General features: G+C 41.0%; 1 protein-coding gene across 6 annotated transcripts in view; it reads left to right on the top strand.

Annotated features, from left to right (window-relative positions):
- The window catches only part of LOC149239251 (benzaldehyde dehydrogenase, mitochondrial-like), a 260960-nt gene that overhangs the window by 93311 nt on the left and 145761 nt on the right, over window positions 1-21888 (top strand). For all 6 annotated transcript variants that reach the window (XM_089373363.1, XM_089373364.1, XM_089373365.1 and 3 more), the window contains one exon: window positions 18846-18935. In XM_089373363.1, coding sequence (XP_089229489.1) covers window positions 18846-18935 — 90 coding nt within the window. The remainder of the gene's footprint in view (window positions 1-18845; window positions 18936-21888) is intronic.

Raw genomic sequence — 21888 nt, forward strand, 5'->3', positions numbered from 1 at the left:
ATCAACCCTACTTGGGGAGTAATCCAGGTCTAGACCTCAGTCAGCCCTATATGGGGAATTTGGGTCATGATGCTGAAATACCACTCTCAACTCTATCAGCGGAGTAATCAGAGTCTTGATGCTGAGAGACCAACCCTATTTGGGGAGTAATCTGGGTCTCTTCACTGAGAGGCACTCACTCAACCCTATTGGGGGAGCTCTCTGGTCCTCTTGAACCATTCTCCCTATAGGGAGAATGTATATCCATACTGTTGTTACATCAACACTCCCTCTCAATGAGAGGAGTAATCTCCACAAGTCCCATCTTGTCCTTGAAGTACACGAAATTCTCTTTGGACAACATCTTCGCCAAAATATCAGCTGTCTGCTCATTAGTGGAGATGTACTCGAGCCTTACTGCTCTTCTCTGCACCATGTCACAGATGTAGTGGTACTTGATCTCAATATGCTTTGACCTGTCATGGAACACAAGATTCTCTGAAAGCTTCACACAACTTTGATTGTCATAATATATCACTATTGGTTACAGCTCTTGGTTGAACAATCCTGCAAACAACTTCTGAAGTCACACTGCTTCAGTACATGCTTCATTGCTTGTGATATATTCTGCTTCTGTAGTGTTGAGAGCGACAAATATATGCTTTTTGCTCATCCAAGATATCATAACGGAACCCAATATGAAGCATACCCCAGAAGTAGTCTTCCTGTCATTCACACTCCCTTCCCAGTCAGCATCTGTATATCCCTGGACATGTACATCATTTTTTGTGACATATATCTAACCATAGTTCACAGTAACACGTAGATATCTCAAAATGTGCTTTGTTGCAATCCAATGCTCATGGCTCAGTTCCACCTGGAACTGGCTCAAGGTGTTTACTGCAAAGCAAATGTCTGGCCTGGTGTTAACCAAATACGTCAACGATCCAATCAACCGCCGATACATAGATGGATCTACCAAGCTAGATTCAGAACCCTCATCTTCTTTTAGTTACCATGAGAGTTGCCATGGATTTATAGTCCATCATGCCAAATCTCTAAAGGATATCAATAACATAATTTCCTTGACCAAGGAAGACTTCGCCAGGTTTCTGCCATACTTGTAGTCCATGATAATAATGCATTAGGCAAAGATCCTTCATATCAAACTCAAAGGCCAGCTGCCTCTTACATTGAATGATGAGAGGCATAACACCTATCATAAACAAATCATCGACATATAGTAATGGAATAATAGGTGCATTCTTCAAAACCTTGAAATAGAGGTTTGGATCAACATCACTCTTGGTAAATCCAAGTCTTGTCAGACAACTATCAAGTCGAGCATACCAAGCTCTTTGAGCTTGCTTGAGTCCATACAAGGCCTTCTTTAACTTGAAAATGTGAGATTCCTTTCCATGCACCTCAAAACCTTGAGGCTGCTCTATGTACACCTCTTCCTCAATTACACCGTTAAGGAAAACAATCTTCACATCCATTTGATATAAATTCCATCCCAATGAAGCAGCAAGAAAATAAAAGATCTAATGGAGAGGTGTACCTGGAAACTAGAGCCAAGGTCTCATCATAGTCTTCTCCCTCTTTCTGGGAGAACCCTCTAGCCACAAATTACACCTTGTATTGGCCAATACTTCCATTTGCAACATGCTTGATTTTCTATATCCACTTGGAAGTCATCACTGACTTCCCTTCAGGTATTGGCACAATCTCCTAGACATCATTCTTCATGATGGATTGGTATTCTTCATTCATGGCATTCTTCCACACTTGCTGGCTAGTTGCTTCATAAGTGGAAGGTTTTGCATCAATAAGGTTTATCATAAGAGCTACATAACTAGAAAATATTTTAGGTTTCTTACTTTCTCTAGATGTGCCATTTGGAGTGGGATGTCCTTCTGCTTCTTCCAATGTAGATCTAAGCCATGCTGGTCTCTTTCTGATTTCTAGAACAATAACTGGTTCTACTGGTTCATAAGGCGCTTCTGGCGCTTTAGGACATTCTATAGAACTTGAACATTCTTCCTTAGAAGCCTCATGCTTTACTTCATCATAGGAGTCCTTGGAAGTTCCTTAGACTCCCAATATGCAACATTCTCATCAAAGGTTACATCCCAGCTAACCTCAATCTATGGTTGATCTAGAATGTAGATTTTGTAGGCCTATGATGATTCGCTGTAACCAAGAAATATACCTTTTTTTGTTGAAGGTTCTAGTTTATTCCTTTTATCCTTAGGAACATGGATGTAAACAAGGAAACCAAAGATTCTCATATGCCCAACCTCTGGCTTTCATCTAGTGAACGCTTCTTCAAGATTCATATCCTCCAGAATTCAATGAGGCCTTATATTTTGAATGTATACAACTGTTAATGATGCTTCTCCCCATAAGAACATCAGAAAATCCTGATCATGCATCATAGCCTTGACAAATTCTTCAATGGACTTGTTCTTTCTTTCTACCACACCATTTTATTGAGGATTATAGGGAACAATCAACTCCCTCTTAATCCCAACTTTCTTACAAAAAGCAACAAGTTCTTTCGAGGTGTATTCTCCTCCATTTTTCAGATCTCAGAATCTTGATCTTCTTACTTGTCAAGTTTTCCACTTCAACTTTGAATTCTTGAAACTTGGTGAAGACTTCATCCTTGGTCTTCATGAGATAGATCCACGTCTTACGAGAGAAGTCATCAATGAATGTCACATAGTATAACGAACCTCCAAGTGATCTCATAGGCATAGGACCACATACATCAGAATGAATCAAATCCAAAACTTCTTTAGATCTATTGTCACTGCTTGGAAATGGCTTCTTGATATTCTTTCCAAGTGCACAACCTTTACATACACCTTTATGATCTATCTGCAATTTAGGAACACCTGAGACTATTTGATTCAACTCAGGTAATGCTCTATAATGAAGGTGACCATATCTCCTATGCCATAGTTCACTTGGATTAATTTCATCATGTACTAAAGTTTGAATATGTTGACCCACGAGCCTATACAATCTCCCTTCACAAATTTCGATAACTCTAACATCATCTATACTAGAGCCCTTGGGCCATACTAGTACTTTGCCATCAACAAAAGCTATTATGTCTTCTTGTAGTGAGTTACAAATGCTTGAGAAGCTTCTTCCTTTCCATCTCTTGATACAAGCCTTGATTCTTCTTGAGCACAAGAGGTCCATAGTTCTTCAAAAGAGGGAATATCCTTCCTGCTACTCATACCTATTGCAAATGCATCCCATGATCTAGGTAGTCCATTGAGTGTTGTAGTCACAAGTTCTTTCTCAGAGACAACTTCATCAATTGCTTGAAGTTGGTCCCTTATTTGAGAGATTCTTACAAAATATGAAGACATAGTGTCGTCATTTGTCATCCTCACATCACGAAGCTCATTCTTCAAACTCATGACTTGACCAATGTTGTTGACTGTAAATAGTTTGGTTAGGGCATCATACATTTCTTTTGAAGATTCAAGCTTTGCAATATAGGGAATCAAATGATCTCTAATTGAATCCACAATAAGACTCATGGTAGTGATGTCATCTTCCTTAAACTTCTCCTTTCCTGCATTATTTGTTGGTTCAACAACTTTACCCTTCACAATATCCAAGACTTTGTTCTTTGCAAGAATAAGATCAATTCTAGTCTTCCAAGCTCTGAAGTTTGAGGCCCCTTCTAACTTGTTTTCTAATTTCATAGAAGAAGCCATGGATGTAAATCAACAAGAAGAACTTCAACAATAGTGATCTCAATGTAGGGTTTCTTCAAGAGTGATCTTAGTGTTCCTTCCTTAACGAAAGCTCTGATACCATGTTGATTTTTCAAGTGCAATAAATACTAGCACAATATTTCTGAAAGCTAATAATTCTTTCTAATGATGTTGATCTTCTTTTCATTTTTCCAATATATCAGTAAGCAATTATACTTCAGAAATTCAACCATACAAGAATAGCAGGACTGTAGAGATCACAATGCCCAAAGAGAGCACGAGATTTACCCTAGGAAAACCCGCTAAGGGGAAAAACCCAACAACCTTTTCAATAGAGAAATTCTTCTGTTCAACAAGAGACACACCTAGACCTTCTAGTCATCAACTAGGTCAAACTGACCTTCAACAAATCTATGGTCAAACCCTCCAAGTCAAGCCTTCCAATATGATCCAACAACACTGCCTTCTGATCTGCCCTAGGCCAAATTTTGGCCTCCTTGTTCTCTCTAGAAACCCAGAATTTTGCCCCCTGTAGTTGCCCAGAAAATTTTGGCCCCTACAACAAAAAATGCCCAGAAAATATGCAAATTAGGAGAGAGAGACCTTCGACACATGCAAGCTTGAGAGAGAAAAATATGTATTTCGTCCTCCTTGTCCTTCCCTTGCTTGCCCAAAAGAAAGTTCCTTGAGATAGATTTGAATTCCTGCCTAGAGGAGGACATCAAACCGTGAGATAGATTTGAAAGAGCATTTGATGAAAAATGTTAAGTATGGAGGGGATATGACTGTGCTATTCACCTTGAATTCCTAGTCGCACTTGATGGCCTAAGATAAACCACAATTATCTAGAGGCAACTATGTCCTTACATGGTTTCATATAGTAACAAGGCAACATCTTTACTTAATTATATGTGATAAAGTACCCATGTAATGGCAAGTACATTTTGCAAGCAAGTCAAAATTCAAGCATCACTTCTAGGTAAGGGAAACCTCACACTAAAACCATACCAACTATACCTTGATCTACAACATTATCTAACAAAAATGATCTTGAGAAAATTGGGCACCAGGAATGATATAAGACTAAATTCATGATGATTTACAAGTACAACAATGTAGTTGATGGGATGGAGACAAAGGTATAAGCAGTGTCAAATCACACCCAACTGTGTGTGTCTCCATGTGAGTTGCCTAAAGGGAAATGAGTAGGATTATAGAATTTCCGCTGGATTTCACAATGATGAATTTGCATGGGATGAATTGTTATTGTTGGGATTTTATCATTATTATTTTTGTATTTTATAATTTTAGAGACAAGGACCTCTATTCTAGGGTCTTCGACGTCCTCCCCTCCCCACTGAACTTTCCTAAAATTGGTTGGTTCTCCCCCATGTCTCCCTTGTGCGTCTCCCCACTCCGACGCTCCCCCATCTTGAAAACTTGGTGGAATATAAAATTTAAGGCATATTTGTGGTAGTAATTCATGGTTATGTGAATTGCAAATAGATGGAGACTATACCCATAAACAAAATTTAGACTATTGTGGAAAACGAAAAAGAATGTTGAAATTTGAGAGGAAGTTTGAGAGATAAGGGGGTTACCTGATGTTGATGGCTTGAAAAAAAGAGGGGTGTCAATGACATTGTGGAGCATTTGAGCAACTTGGAGTTGTAAATTCAAAGAGAATTCTAGGAAAAACAATTTCCAAGATGATTGGAATTATAGAACTTGGAAAACCCGTAATCTTTAGACCTTGATACCAACTGACATGAGCTTAGTGAACAATGCCACAAATAGTCACATATAAGGATAAAAAAACACAAGTGATCAAATATTCAAGAACCAAGGAGATTGGGGAATCCATGTTGGAGATTCTATGTAGAATGTGTTTGATTTGTATATATGTCGTACAATCCCTCTCTCTCTCTCTCTCTCTCTCTCTCTCTCTATATATATATATATATATATATATATATATATGAGTAGAAAATTGGTCAAGAATGATCATCTTTGTTCTAGGAGGATCGTCATCTTCGACAATTTCAATTCGACTCCAACGTTTGCCAAGATTGTCTGCACAACGAAGAGCTTGCATTTCGACATAGTTTGAACAAGGTCAGAAGGACTTTATGTCCAAAATATATGGCTCGTTGATGATAGGGACAAAATGGTGAAGACATAAAATGGCATTATATTAATTTGGAGTGTAGATTCTCTTGTGTTTTCCATTTTTATTTGTAATAGGAAACAAAAATAAATTTGAGAAATATTTAGCATTGGTACAAAAACTTTGTAGCATTGTAGTTTCCTAGTTTCATGGAGAGTTAAGATCTTCATGGAAAGTTGAGATTTTCATTGAAAAGTTGGGATTCTAATGGGCATGGTTGATATTTCCTCAAACCGATCCCTTGAATGGTGCCCAAATTCTAATATAGGAGATTTTGAGAGATATTCACTCCTTGATATGATGAGATAGTTCTTAAATGAAGAATTATTTAAACCCTTTTTCAAAAGGAACAAATTGACTTGGATTCATTAAGCCCTTTGAATAGGAGAGGGAGCAAGTTGTAGGCTTGCGTGTTGATTCACTTTCCGTTTGTAAGGGAGAGAAAGCATGTGTACGCTTGTTGGTGGATTCATTTTCCCTTTGTAATGGAGTGAAAGAAAGTTGTAGGCTTGCTTGTGAATCTTCAGGTCTTTTTGTAAAAGCAAACACCCTCTTTTGAAGGAGAATCAATAAAGTTGTTTTGCGGATTGAAGCAATGTTATCAGAACCGAACCAGTCATCAAACCAGAAAACCTTGTGGACCGGGAACTGCTCGGAACCAGAAAAAACAAGGAAAACACTGGTTTACCAAAAACACATAAAATATTCATATTTTAAAGAAGAAATAGATACATTCATGTGCATCCATATGAATTCAAACCATTTATACACAAATATGCAAAAGTTCTCATTTATATAGCAAGTAATAGTGCATATCAATGTTGTGGACATCGGCATTGGGATGAAATTGGCCAGGGTCCGGAAAACCAAAAAATCGGGAAAATCGAGAAAATATCGTTAAGAATCGGCAAAACATCGACAAAATCAAGATACCATCAAAATATTGATAAAAATCGGCAAACATCGGCTAGGCCCAAAAATCGTGATTTTGAGATAAAATCGTGATGTTATCGAGATGTTCGCAACATTGGTGCATATAACCAAAATAGCACTTAGTGCAAAACATCGTTGAACCAAATAGTCTCTAAAACGCCTTTATAGTCCAAAACAACATGATAGATCATAGTATTATACTACATCCTACAATACTACAAGCTACAGCTACAACAAATCAATGATCAAATCATCAATCATCCTCAGAATCATCATCCTGATCAATCTCCTCATCCTCATTTGAAGAATGGGTAGCATCCAAGTCTGCAATGGGATTATGGCTTGATTCCCCTAGCCCTGAAGCTGCTACTGGTGCTTCTGATATATCTGCATCTGCATCCTGTGGAGTTGGGTCCAAGACTCCAAATCCAACCAAGAAAGGTCTTCATTATCAAATGTTGGTGCTTGACACTCGACAACCCATTCTGACGTTGGATCAAAGTTAGCCAAGAAAATGTTTCTTGATTCAGGGGTTTTATTCAGCAATTTATTGTGCCTCAACCGAAAGTTGTACTGAACAAAAACCATGTCATTCAACTGCTTTTGCTCCAAACGGTTCTTCTTAGTGTGTATACACTCAAACACACTCTAATTCCTCTCACACCCTGAAGCAATACATGTTTGGTTCAATATTCTAATTGCAAATTTTTGCAATTGAGGGCATTCACCACCAAATTGTTGCCACCAATAAGTTGCAAAAAAGGTGGAAGGAAAAAAAAGTATTAGCAAATGAATTTGAAAGTTGAAACTTGGACTCAACAATTGCAAATTGAAATGAGTAATATAAGAATTTGCAAATTTTGACAGTTCTTACCTAGGGGACTCTTTGCTCTATTTCTTATAGCCATAGAAATTCCAAAGGTACCGATACTCATTGAAATTCAAGAGCTTGTTATGAATTTGATCTTGAGTCTTGGAATCTGGGACCATGCGCTCAATGCATTTATACAATCCCCCTAATACCTCCCCATCAGCCTCAAAATTTGTAGTGTAATGGTACCTTCAAAATTCAGAAAACAAAAACATATTCATCAAGTCAACAAAACTTAAAAGTTAAAACTTATAAGCAATGAGCATTGAAATCCAAAATTACATACCTTGGATTTAAGTAGTAGCCAGTTGCATGTAAAAGTCTATGGAGTTGTTTGTTCCATCTTTCATCAATGATTCTCCATAAAGGAATGTACTTTTGTCTTTTATCCCCATATGTTGCCTTTATTTGTTCCTTGGATTGATCCACGACCTCATAAACAAAACCAATGGTGTAATGTTCCTAACTAGGATGAACAGTGATATACAAAGCAATAAACAAATCCAACACTAGAAAATGGGAAACAATCAACAAACACCCATAAAAACATTGCAAATAAGAACCATCTAAGCCATATTATTAATTCTTTTTGGAGAAAGTACAATAGTGTTGGAATGGTGCACCTAGGCTTGCCTCAATGGATAAGCGTGACAAAACCCAGGTGAGTAAACAACAGCCCAATGGCAGCACAACTGCTGCTCCAAAGATGTTCTGCGCTGCCCAGAAACTGCACTGCCTGCTAGAAAGGATGTGTGGGAAACTCCACCTCCCGTGCTCAAAAAATGCTGCAACTTTAGCTCCCGGTCCCTCAACCAAAACCCACCAAAACCCAGAAAGGGTTTGGCCTAGTTCTGACCCCCAAAATTTGGCCTCCAAGCACCACATCCTCCTCCTCACGCTGGAAAGCACAACCTGCTTGTAGCTGGCTGCAAAGGTCCTCCAAATGACCCCCAAATGCTGAGATGCTAAGGCTTTCCCTACTTCTTCCGACAAACTCCAGCTCTACAACTCCTTCCTCCGATTCCCATGTGTGCCCAGTGATGGCTCTCTATGCAGGCCCAAGTGACTGCAAATCGAACTGCTCCAATGCAGCAAGTCTCCTACTCCAAAACTCTCCCAAAAGGCTGATCCTCCCCTGTAGCTACAATGCCCAAACTCTTCCGACAATTGTTACTCGGATGAACCCCCAAACAACACCTGCGTGTTCCCCTCCTGCGTCCTCCAGAAACATGCACTGGTTGAGACAAAGGCTGAGTGATGTGATTGTGAAACTCCACCGACTCTCCTCCAAGGTAGTATGAATTGCCTTCCTAGGGTGGCACTCGAAGTCCCCCGAAGAAAGGTTGAGTCTCCCGCCTGGAAAACTCGATGCTAAACAACTGGTAACTCGGCTAAGCAGCTCGAGCAACACAAATGAGTTCGATAGACAAATGATGGCTTGAGTTGGGGAGTTCCTCCTCCTTATAACTTCGTGGGCCTTCCTTCCCCATGTGGGCCCCTCTCCCTAGCCATTTGACTTCCCCTCCAAGGTAGTTTGAATTGCCCAAGTGCCCAAGTGCGTTTTTCCCCACGTGGGTGGCCCCCACCTTCCACTAGTGATATAATTCAGCCTCTTTTCTCCTAAGTCCCTAAGTCAAAAATGTATGGGTTCCACATTCACCAAAAATTATTCAAAATTGTGGGAGACTAAAACCTGTTACAAATGTTTTTGGGAAGGGACATTACAGTCCTCCCCTCCCAAATGTTGCTTGCCCTCAAGCAACTTTAGCGTTGGATGCTCCAAAATGTGTTCACCCTCCCATGTGGCATCCTCATCTGCAGATTCTTCCATTGCACCAAAAAATCCTTGATGGTTCTGCTCCTTAGCTTCCTCTCCCGAGTCTCCAGGATGGCCTTCGGTTCCAAAACTAGATGTCCCTCGTCATCTAGTGGGGGTAACTCTACAACTACTGTCACCTGTTGTCCCAACACCTTCTTGAGGCATGAGACATGGAAGATGTTGTGAATCTTGCTCCCCTGGGGAAGCTCCAACTCGTAGGCCACCTCTCCAACTCTCTTGACCACCTTGTACAGCCCATAGAAACGCGACTGTAGCTTCTTGACCCCTTTTTGCTTCAAGGTAGACTGTCTATATAGCTGTAGTCGAAGATACACCAAGTCCCCCTCCTCAAAATGTCTCTCAGTCTGGTGCCTGTCAGCGTAGATCTTTTGTTGATTTTGTGTTGTCACTAAGTTGTCCTTGAGAGCCTTGAGAATGTCTTGACTCTCCAGGATCCAATATTTGTCTTTAGGGGCCCGACTGTCTCCAAAAGTAATGTCAGCAAAAGATAATGCATCGTAACCATACAAGGCACGGAAAGGGGTCACACCAATAGACATGTGATGGGTTGTGTTGTAGCAATATTCGCCCAAGTGCAGCCATCGAATCTAGGCCCTTTGTTGCCCGGTCACGTAGTTCCTGAGATACCCCTCCAACCACTGATTAAATTGCTCGGTCTGGCCATCTATCTATGGGTGATAGCTCGTGCTTGGGGTGAGCTCAGTGCCCACCAATCTGAAGAGCTCCTACCAGAACCCTCCCATAAACCTGCTATCTCGGTTATTCACTATTTTCTTCGGAAGCCCATGCAAATGGAAGACCTCTCTGAAGAACAACTCAGCAACCTGTGAAGCTGAATATCGGGTCAGGATGGCGAAGAAATGGGCATACTTGGTCAACCGATCAACTACCACATAGATGCAATCCTTGCCCTGCACTGTGGGGAGCTCGGTGATGAAGTCCATGGAGATACTCTCCCACTTCCCCTCAGGAATGGGGAGTGACTACAATAATTCGGCTGGGTGGATCAACTCCCCTTTTTTCCTCTGGCATGCCTCGCACTCCTGTACGTGCCTCAACACATCCCCCTTGAGGCCCTTCCATGTGAAACACTCCCTGACTGCCATATATGTTTTTCTGAAATCCTGATGCCCTGACAATGGCGAGTCATGTGCTGCTTAGAGTACTCTCTCCCTCAACTGCGAGTTGGGTACTAAAAATATGCACCCCTTGTAGTAAACGACCGAGTCCATCACCCGGTAACGCTCGTCTGTGTGTGCCCGCTCCAAGATCTCACATGCCCGCCTATCTTTGGAATACTCTACCAACAACTAGGCCTTCCAATCATGGAAAATGCTCATGAGTGAGAGGCCTGCGGGTCTCTGGATAGGGCATCGACCACTACATTGTGCTTCCCCCGCATATACTCTATGTCGAAACCATAGCCTTGCACCTTGCTGAACCATCTTTGTTGTCTATCATTGAGGCCTTGCTGCCCCATGAAGTGGCGAAGACTGTTGTGATCAGTGTTCACCTTGAATTGGTTACCCACCAAGTACTGCTGGAATTTGGCCAAGGCATGCATAATGGCCAACATCTCTTTGTCATATATAGAATATGACTTCTCATGGGGTAGGAGCTTCCAACTCTCGAAAGTGATGGGGTGACCATCCTAGGGCAATACGGCCCCAATCCCCTCTCCTGATGCATCACACTCCATCGTGAAGGGATGGGAGAAGTCCAGAAGTGCCAACACTAGAAAACTACTCATCACCTCCTTGAGGTGATCAAAAGTTGATTGTGTTCCATCTACCCATGCGAAAGCCCCCTTCTTGGTCAAATCCATGAGAGGAGCTGCTAACTGCAAAAATCCCTTGACAAACTTTCGGTAATAAGTGCAGATGCCCAAGAATCCCCTCAGTGCTGCCACATCTCTTGGTACCGTTTAGTCTTGAATAGCTTGTATTTTCTCCTCGTGTACCTGCACTCCATCTGCGCCAATAATGTGCCCCAAGTAGAGCATCTTAGTTAGGCCAATCTCACATTTGGATAGTTTGGCATAAAATTGTTGTTCCTTCAAAATACACAGTACCTCCAAATGTTGGAGGTGCTCCTCCCAAGTCTTGCTGTATATCAATGTGTCATCGAAGAACACCAATACAAACCTCCTCAACTACCTCCAGAATACATGGTTCATACATGACTGGAAGGTGGCCAGTGCGTTGGTCAAGCCAAAGGGCATGACCAAAAACTTGAAGTGCCCATAATGACATCAAAAGGTCGTCTTGGGTCCTGATCCCTCTCCTTGATTTGATGGCACCCCAAACGCAGATCTATCCTAGAGAAGTACTTGGCTCCTCTAAACTCATCCATCAACTCATCAATGCGGGGTAAAGGGTACCAGTTCTTCAATGTCTTCCTGTTGAGCGCCCGGTAATCGATGCACATTGGTAAGGTTCCATCCTTCTTCTTCACTAGCACCACTGAAGAAGCAGAGGGACTGGAACTCTGCTTGATGTGGCGCAACGCCAACAACTCTTTGATGGCCCCCTCAATCTTGTCCTTGGGGTGCCTATAAGGGGTGGTAATCACTGCCTGCATACCTGGCTCCAACTCGATGGTGTGCTCAAATCCCCTGTCTGGTGGCTTCCCTGGTGGAATGTCCCCAAATACCAATGAGTATTTGTCTAATAGTGCTTGTATATCCAGGGATGGTGATTGGGCCTGTCCCCCAGCCTTTGAGATCCTCAACTCTACTGCCCACGCTATGTCTCCATGCCGCAAATCTGCCTCCATCCTATGCGCTGAGACTATCTGTGGTGGGTACGAATGCATGCCTCTGAGGACCACATGCTTGCCATCCGGCCCAGTGAACTCCATCTCCAACTTTCTCCAATCGGTGGTAACCCGACCATGGGAGTACAACCACTGGACACCCATCACTACATTGGTGTCTGGCACGTCTACCACGAAGAAGTGGTCTGCCATCGAGTAATTCCCCATGGTCACTGTCACAGAGGGAACATATCGAGTACACTACATAGTTCGGTCACTCGACACTAGAATGGAAAAACTCTCAAACTTTGTCGTGGTGATGCCCCTCCTTTGAATCGTTTGGACATTAACGAAGTTGTGGGTAGCCCCGCTGTCAACTAGGATTGAGACACACTGCCCCTATATAGTGCCTCTGATCCTCAACGTTAGAAATTTGGGGACCCGCATAAAGAAGCAAGGACTCCCCTGGATGGAGCAAAAGATGTTCCCCCCTGTGGAGGTGGTGGTGGTGGTCCCCTCTCTACCAGACTCTCACCATCTCCCACACCACACTCCAGCTCCACATTGTCCTCTTGATCGCTATTTGAGAAGACCTCGATATAGTGGGCTTTGCCAGCTGTGCATCGATGGCCTGGTGCCCAGGGCTCCCGACAGGTAAAACACAACTTCCTCCTCCTGAGGTCCCTCTTGGTCTCATCATCCAGTTGCCCACGTCCCTGGGCTGCTCTCTGTGGTGGTGGCCTAGTATCACTTCCCTTCTGAGGGTAGGGAGTGCATGCGGGGAAAGGTGCTCGTGTCTTGGGAATGGCCCCCTGCAAATCTCTAGCACATGTCACGGCTTCCTACAATGTAGAGGGTCTGTGTGACTTTACCAGTCCACGTAGTGGCTCGGGCAGACCCTCTATAAAGGTGTACACCCTCCTAGCATCTGATAGGTTCATCACTGAGACTCTCAGAAACTCTGATATGTACTACTCTGGGTTACCCGTTTGTCTGAGTTGGGTTAGTTCCCTGAAGTGAGCCTTTGAATCCCTTTGATCAAATCGCTCTACCACCCTCTTGGTGAAATCCTCATAGGAAGTCACATTGGCATGCCCCATGGTAGCCAAGCCTTGAAACCACCAATCGTGGGCTTACCCTTCCAAGCGTAGCGTGGTTGCCTTGATGGCTTCCATCTCCGTCATCTGATTGAGCTGGAAATAAGCGTCCCTCTTCTCTACCCAAGCCCGAGCTATGCACTTGGTAGTGCCATCATACGTGGGGAAGTAAATCCTCCCAATAGTACGCTGTAACTCATAGCTTTGTGTGCCCTGTCCTCCATAGTTCTTTCCCTACTCATTATGCTTGAGCTTGCAAAAATCTCTGAAAGAGAGCACCTCCCTAAAGTTTGCTCCCATGGACTGCTAATCCTTGAAGTGCTCTCCCATAGGTGAAGGATCTTCGACCCTTGCTGGTTCATTCTGCACCAAAGGCACGAAGGAGGGTAGTGTGGCTCGAGTTGGCCCACTCGCTGATGGAGGCTGCGCAATGGGTGAAGGATGGTCGAATTGTTGAGAGGCCCCCGAAGTCTCTCCAAATAGAAACTCCCGATGAGTGCTTCTCTCCCAGTTCTACATTTTGATCTCCTCTAGCATCTCCTTCTGCCCCTTCGCTAAATCACTCAGAGCCTTCAAGAGACTGTCAAAGGCCATCTCCTCCCTGCTCTTGGGCTCTCCCATGCTTTCTGCTACCACTGCCTTCCCCCTGTCCTCTGTGTCAGGAGTGATCTCCAATTCCCTTTCTGTGCTCCAGTACCTCCACCTCTTGTACGTAATATTCTATTGGTCCTCCTCACTCATAGGAAAATTCCCCCACGGTTGAGCCAAGATCTGGGCTCCGATACCATTGTAATATTCCTAACTAGGATGAACAGTGATATACAAAGCAATAAATAAATCCAACACTAGAAAATAGGAAAAAATCAACAAAAACACTACAAATAAGAACCATCTGAGCCATATTATTAATTCTTCTTGGAGCAAGTACAATAGTGTTGGAATGGTGCACCTGGGCTTGCCTCAATGGACAAGCGTGACAAAACCCAGGTGAGTAAACAACAACCCAATGGCTGCACAACTGCTACTCCAAAGATGTTCTGCACTGCCCAAAAACTGCTTTTCCTGCTGGAAAGGATGTGCAGGAAACTCCACCTCCCATGCTCAGAAAATGCTGCAACTTTAGCTCTCAGTCCCTTAACCAAAACCCACCTAGAAAGGGTTTGGCCTAGTTATGACCCCCAAAATTCGGCCTCCAAGCACCACGTCCTCCTCCTCACGCTGGAAAGTACGACCTGCCTGTAGGTGGTAGGGAAGGTCCTCAAAATCACCCCGAAATGCTGAGATGCTCCCCTCTAAGGTTTTCCCTACTTCTCCTGGTAAACTCCAGCTCTACAACTCCTTCCTCCAATTCCCACGTGTGCCTAGTGATGGCTCTCTACGCAGGCCCAAGTGGCTGCAAATCGAACTGCTCCAACGCAGCAATCTTCTGCTCCAAAACTCTCCCAAAAGGCTGATGCTCCACTGTAGTTCCAATGCCCAAACTCTCCCGGTAATTGCTGCCTGGATGAACCCCTAAACACACCTACGTGTTCCCCTCCTGCGTCCTCTAGAAACACACATTGGCTGAGACAAAGGCCGAGTGATGTGACTGTGAAACTCCATTGACTCTCCTCCAAGGTAGTACGAATTGTCTTCCTATGGTGGCATCCAAAGTCCCCTGAAGAAAGGTTGAGTCTCCCACTTAGAAAACGCGATGCTAAACATGTGGTAACTCGGCTAAGCAACTCGAGTAACACAAATGAGTTCGATAGACAAATGATGGCTTGAGTTGGGGAGTTCCTCCTTATAACTTCGTGGGCCTTCCTTCCCCATGTGGGCCCCTCTCCCTAGCCATTTGACTTCCCCTCCAAGGCAGTTCGAATTACCCAAGTGCCCAAGTGTGTTTTTCACCACGTGGGTGGCCCTCACCTTCCACTAGTGATATAATTAAGCCTCTTTTCTCCTAAGTACCTAAGTCAAAAATGTACGGGTTCCACATTCACCAAAAATTATTCAAAATTGTGGGAGACTAAAACTTGTTACAAATGTTTTTGGGAAGGGACATTACACATGATAGGTTTATCACCATCCACCATCTGCAAAACTATAACAAGAGGCTCACTAAATAGCACAATCTCGTCTGCCTTCGGCCAAAAACTTTTTACAAATACTTGGTCAACCATCTGTTTCCATTCAACATTTTTGCTCCACTGAGATGAATTCGATTCATCACATGAAAACATCTTCCTCAAGTTCGATTTTTGTTGAACAAGGGATTGTAACGAAAGTAAGTTGGTTGCAAATCGTGCGATGGTTGATCGAAGAAGGTTTTTACCCCCTGTGTGCTTTCTCATAAGCTTCAAAACCCATGAGTGGTTGTATATGTACCTGATTATGGTTTTTGCATCTTCCACACACTTCTTCACCCACTCAATTTTGACAATATCCTCAAGCATGAGGTCCAAACAATGGGCTGCACATGGAGACCACCAAATGGTGGGGTGTTTTTCTTCCAACATCTTTCCCGCTGCAACATAGTTAGAGGCATTATCTGTGATAACTTGTACAATATTTTCAACCCCTACTTCCATAACTACTTCATCCAAAAGACGAAATAGCAATTGTGCATCCTTCACCTAATCAGATGCATCAATAGATTTGAGAACCATAATACCTTTTAGACAAGCAATCCATTTGTCCATCCATCAAACATACTTGTGCATCTTGTTTTGGTCCATGATTGTTTGAACTTTGTAAGGTACTCTTGTATTCTTTGGACCTCATTTTGTAAAAGTGCCCTCCTGATATCATGAAAGCTAGGGCCTTTGAAGCCTGCTCCACATGAAGCTATAACATCAATCATGGGTTGATAATATGCGGAATTAGTAGCATTAATATGTATGTTTGCATCATTCTACCATCTAGCAATGCATTCATATGCAACCTCCTTCTCTATCTTCTTCCATTTAGCATCAAGGGTTGGTTGAGAACTAGGGGTGGTGTGGGGTACAAAGAAGGAGTCAATCCCTTTACGGGTTGTTGTCCTCTTCAAGTTAAAAGCACTTGAACTACCCTCTCCAACTCTAGCAGGGAAACTAGAGGAATCTCCAAAACTGAACATATTTTCTTCAAAACCAGGTTCACTAAGCATAACATCATCATTTTGACTTTTGCCTATATCTTTTTTAATTTTTTTGTTTTTTTCCCTTTTCTTCATTGTAGACTTCAATTAAACTTTGCATCTCTACATTAAGATCATCAGAAATATTTTCACAAAGTTTTACTTGCTCTCTCCAATGTGCTAGGTGTTCTTTAATTTTATGGATCCCCCCACCCTTAACTTTCTTCCCACAATAGTTGCAGACTTTTATCCCTTGTTCATTTAAATGGTAGTGAACCCAAGCTGAATCATTCTTGTTTTTGGGGGCCATGAGGAAGAAATGAAAAATCTGCATAGAAAACCCTAGGGTTTTTAGAATTCTATGGCATTTTTTTTAGAGAAAAAAGAGGAATAGAGGTAATGAAATACCTAGAGAAGATCTGTAAATTTTGAGAAGAGAAGAAGCTCCAACCAATCTGAAAATAAACTCTTCAATCAACTCCAAAATCTCCCTTAGAAATTTGCCAATGAAATCCCTCAAAATAACCCTGCAAATTTCAACAATTTTTGAGAAAAAATTGAAGAAATTAACGGCCACAATTTTTTTTCCAAAAAAAATTACAATTCTGGATCCTGCATAAAAACACTAGGGTTTAAAATTTTCAGGAAAAAAAATAGATTTTTGAAGAAAAATAGAACATTAATGGTTGAAAAAATACCTTGAATTTCCCTTTTAATTTTCTAAAGAAAATCAGCTCCAAAATCCTCCCAAATCAGCCCCTACAAATCTGCATAAAAACACTGGGGTTTTTAATTTTTTTGGGAAAAAAAGAACTGATTTTTGGAGAAAAATAAAACAAAAATAAATTGCAAAAATTTCCTTGATTTACTCTCCAAATTTTTAAGAGAAAATCAGCTCCAAAATCCTCTGAAATCAGCTATGTAGTAGCCCCCCCAAAAAAAAAAACCTCTTCAACCTGCGTCAAAAACTATTGGAAAAAAACCCAAAGATCTATGGTAAAAAAAAAATCTTTGAAGTAGCTAGAAAATCTGCCAACCCAACAACTTTCCAAGACTCTAATCAACGCTTCAAATCTGCAAAAATCTCCCTCAGAACAACCCTGCAAAAAACTCTCTAAATTCTCCTCACCCAACTCAGCGCAAGAATTGCAAGAGCCTCGGATGAATAGTGTGAGTGAAATAGAGGGGGTGGGGGTGTTTAAATAGATTTAGGGGGGCTAGAGTAGGTTAGCAATTAGGGAAAAGAATAAAAATAAAAAACAATATTTTTAAGCTCAGGCCGCGCGACCGCGGGCTTTGTGGACTAGACAAACTGGACTCCGAACCGGAATAGAACGGTTCGGACTGGTTTTGGCCCCAAACTAGTCGGACCAGCTGGTTCCGCCGGTTCCGGTCCAGTTCTGATAACATTGGAGTGAAGTGGACCCAAAGACATAGCCCATGCAGGTGAACTCCATTATCCATTGACTGAGTATTGTCTTTGTTTTCAGTGCATGTTTACAATTCTTAAATATTTTTGTTATGCAAATGTGGGAACTTGAGAAATTATTTAAATGTATCTGAAGTAATAATGAGGCTTTAAGCACTATTTTAGAATCAACCTTTGACCATGTCTTTGATATGTGCATATATAAAATACAAAAGTTAAGTGAGTGATCATCTTTGATCAAGTTACCTAAAAGGACAAAACTCAAAGGATATTGATAAGAGGGATATAGTACAAATAAAATACATGTTTCAGCAAACATCTCCTAGAATAAGTCTCATCGATAGGGTGGGTGTAATTTCATGTCATGCCCATTTCAGAACAATTTGTCAATTATGTATTTACTAAGGGGATGTGAGATTGACACAACATTTCCTGGTTTTGGTTTCTCAAACTGCTTTTATGAGCTAAATTATAGACTTAGATTAGCAGATACAGAGAAGAAGTAGGCTACGAGGGCATGAGTAATCACATAACCTAGGCCAGCATTAAATCAATAGATATTTGTTGATTTCACTAATTGATATTCGGTTGTATCTAACCAGATGGTAATCCACTTAGGTGTTGATGTTTACAGCTATGCACATTAAAGTCTATATGGACAAAAGTTTGCAAGATGAATTTTTTTTCATGGAATTGCCGTCAAATTATTGATTGCACTATCCAAAGTTTTTATTACCAAGACTGGAAAAACAGAATAGAAACAGTTTAGATTTTTAGTGCCAAGCCGAACACTTCTTGGTGCTTCTGTTTCTGATAGATTGATTTTGACATCACCTAGACATTACAAAGAGATATGAAAGAAAATTTATTTTGCAGTTAGCATAATTACCTTTATTTATCTCATTCTTTAGTTTGCAATGTAAAAAAACATGCAGGCTGGACTTCCGCCAGGTGTTCTGAATATAATTTCAGGATATGGTCCAACAGCGGGCGCAGCTATTGCAAATCACATGGATATTGATAAGGTTAGTTAATTACCTTCAAACTATTTTAGTTTATGATTGTTAAATTTTATCTGAGAAGTCAAGAATATTTCAGTGTAAGAAATTGCATGGATATTTAAGGTGCTTTTATACAGTGTCTTGCGTGAATATATACTTGATTTTATGTTTTTTGCTATTCATGTGAGATTGCAAGCTATGGCTTCACTGTCTTGCATGAATATGTTCTTGATTTTCTAATGTTCTTTTCATCTGAGATAAGTATGACATGAACTTCCAACAGGTAGAAAAGGAAAAGAATCACAGAGAAATTTTATGTGCTATTTTCCTTGCATTTCCAAACAGTATTTCCTATTTTATAAATGGTCTAAATGCCTGTCTGACATTTCCTCCGCTAGAATCAGAGGATTGGTTCTTTCTGCTATGAGGCTCTGACATTCCTCGTTGAGTCTCAAATTTGATCAAGAACAAACATCTCCTTGTGCAACATGACAAGCAAAACACAATAACAAAGTACCAGATCCACAGCAGCTATTCAATATAGATTTCACATTAATGTCTGTTGCTTCTCATATTGTATGAGGAATCTTCCAAGTTGAAGACCCTACCCGAGCAGGTTCCATTTGGAGAATTTTGGCCTTGGAGCCAAGACGATGGCATTTTGATGGATATTGGGTTATTGGTTATCACCTTTTTGTTGGGTGTTTGCATTTTGCACATGAATTTTTTGGTGCCATGGAGGGGTTTTGCTTAAGCACTGATTGGGAAACTCATCAACTAAGAGTTTTTTCCTCAAGTATTGTGGATAATGTTTTTATTTAATTGATGCTGAGGCGATACGTTGGTTAGCCTAGCATGGGTCCTTGCATATGTTGGAAGGGAACACTCATCAACTTAGGGGTTCCTTTGTTTTGAATGTAGTAGTTATTTGAGTCTTTACACATTTTGGCACTCTTTTCTGCGGTACTTACCTTGGGATTAAATTGGTATAAATGGAGGGTTGTAAATTTTTAATGTCGTCTTAGAAGTGCTCCACATGTGCACATTTTCCTAGGTCGTTGGATTTTTCTAGCTCTAGCACGTCAATCTATGCCTTTGCATATGGTCCCACGTCATCTTTATCTTGGAAGTTGTAACAATCAACGTGGACTTTCTTGCACACATCTCTATTGTATTTCTTGAGAGACGAATTGGTTATTGCATGGGAGAAAGCACTCTAACCACCATATCTATTTTTGGTGTGTGATTGGTTTCAGGGTTTTGTTGGCACATTTATTGAGGAACAACTACTATTGACACTCTTCCCAAGGAAACACTTTTCCATGGGCTATTTTTATAGTATCTTGCATGGTATTTTTATAGCATCCTATAGAGCCTCCTCCCAAAGATGCCAACTCCACTAGACAACTCCAAAACATGTCAAAGATGACAAAGAACCTCCAAACTTGTTGTAGAACTTTCCAAGCTCTCTTATGCTTACAAAATCTTGAAATGGGAAGTGTGAGGCAAATAGGAGCTCAAGTCTTCTTTTATAAGTTCAAAAGGCAAAAAATTGGAGGGAAACTACCATGGTTTCCTTAGAAACCACCCAAAACTCCAATCTGTGGGCCCACACCACTCGCTGATTGTGCTTTAGCAAACTGGGCTGGTGTGTGACAGAACTAGTTGGTACCGATTAGGTACCGAACTAGCCAATTTGGTTCCTTACTGGTACCAAATGATCCCTAAATCTGTTCATTGGGCCAGTTTGATCACCGTCACTTGTTGACTCACTGGTTTGACCGGTTTTTGATTTCGGTTTGCTAGGTTTTAAAACTACATTTTACCTTTCTTTTAGCTGCCTCAACCTCTAGGGCAAAGTTTTATGGCCCAAACTCAAGGATGACAATGAAAAGGTGCTAATCCCAATGACATTGACCACCAACCCGAAGAATGGAGATGGAATAACAAGAAAAGGTAGAAAGTGGTAAGTATGGAGTATCATGGACATGTTATTTTAATCAGAGCCTTCCCCAACAGTGTCCTTCCTAAAACCTTAAGGCCTCAAGGGAGGTCCCACTAGATTCAAGTCAAAGACTAAGCTCCCAAGTGAAGTGAGGAAACAAGAATATAGTCAAGATGTGTCAATCATCTAGTTCACCCCTTGATCCATATTAGTATGCCCAAAACATTAAGTGAAAGCACATGATTACAAAATGTTGAAGTACTTGTCAATGGATGACACACCTTCCTTCAAGAAGGAATGTTGGATTGGAGAGAGAACTTCGACTAGAGCAAGAAGTGGAGGATCTTTGTAACGACCCATCTATAAATATAAAGAATGCAAGCATAATAGCAGGTATACGGTACATGCATATGATAGCTACATATGCATGGGTCGCATACACCGCACTAGTATTTTTATACTAAATTGATTATAAGTGCTAAATACCATGACACTTTTTTGAATAGAGGTTCTACTCATTCATCAATATTGCTTAATGTATGGGTAGATCTTAAAAGAGGACTATATATATTATATATTCCATAATATTGATAAAAATTATATTAATAAATTAATAAAATAAATTTTAATATATATATAAGTAATTAATTAAAAAAAAAGATCCAAGTATAAAGTTATAATGTTATACTAAAACAAATATATACTAAAACAATGTGATATGTTAAATATAATGTTTATAATGTTTAAAAGATATATTAAATCCTAATGTGGTATATATGATATAAAGGTTATATTAAAAGAATATTTAATAAAATATCATATGATTTCAAAACATAAAAGATATACATTCACGACCTTAAACGAGATAAGGGAGGGATACGTAAGAGAGGGCGTTCATCAACAGGTTGAGCGGTGGGTTGAAGATGGAAGGGCGGCCACCGTTTACAATGCTTTAAAAACTGTTTATAGTACATTAAAAATAATTTTGTCAGGCCAGGGTAACTCTAGAATGAGGGGAAGAAAAACTGATTG

The sequence above is a fragment of the Pinus tabuliformis genome, chromosome 8 (assembly GCF_031772625.1).
Source record: "Pinus tabuliformis cultivar Carrire ecotype Pingquan chromosome 8, CPIR1, whole genome shotgun sequence".
NCBI classification, from domain to species: Eukaryota; Viridiplantae; Streptophyta; class Pinopsida; order Pinales; family Pinaceae; genus Pinus; species Pinus tabuliformis.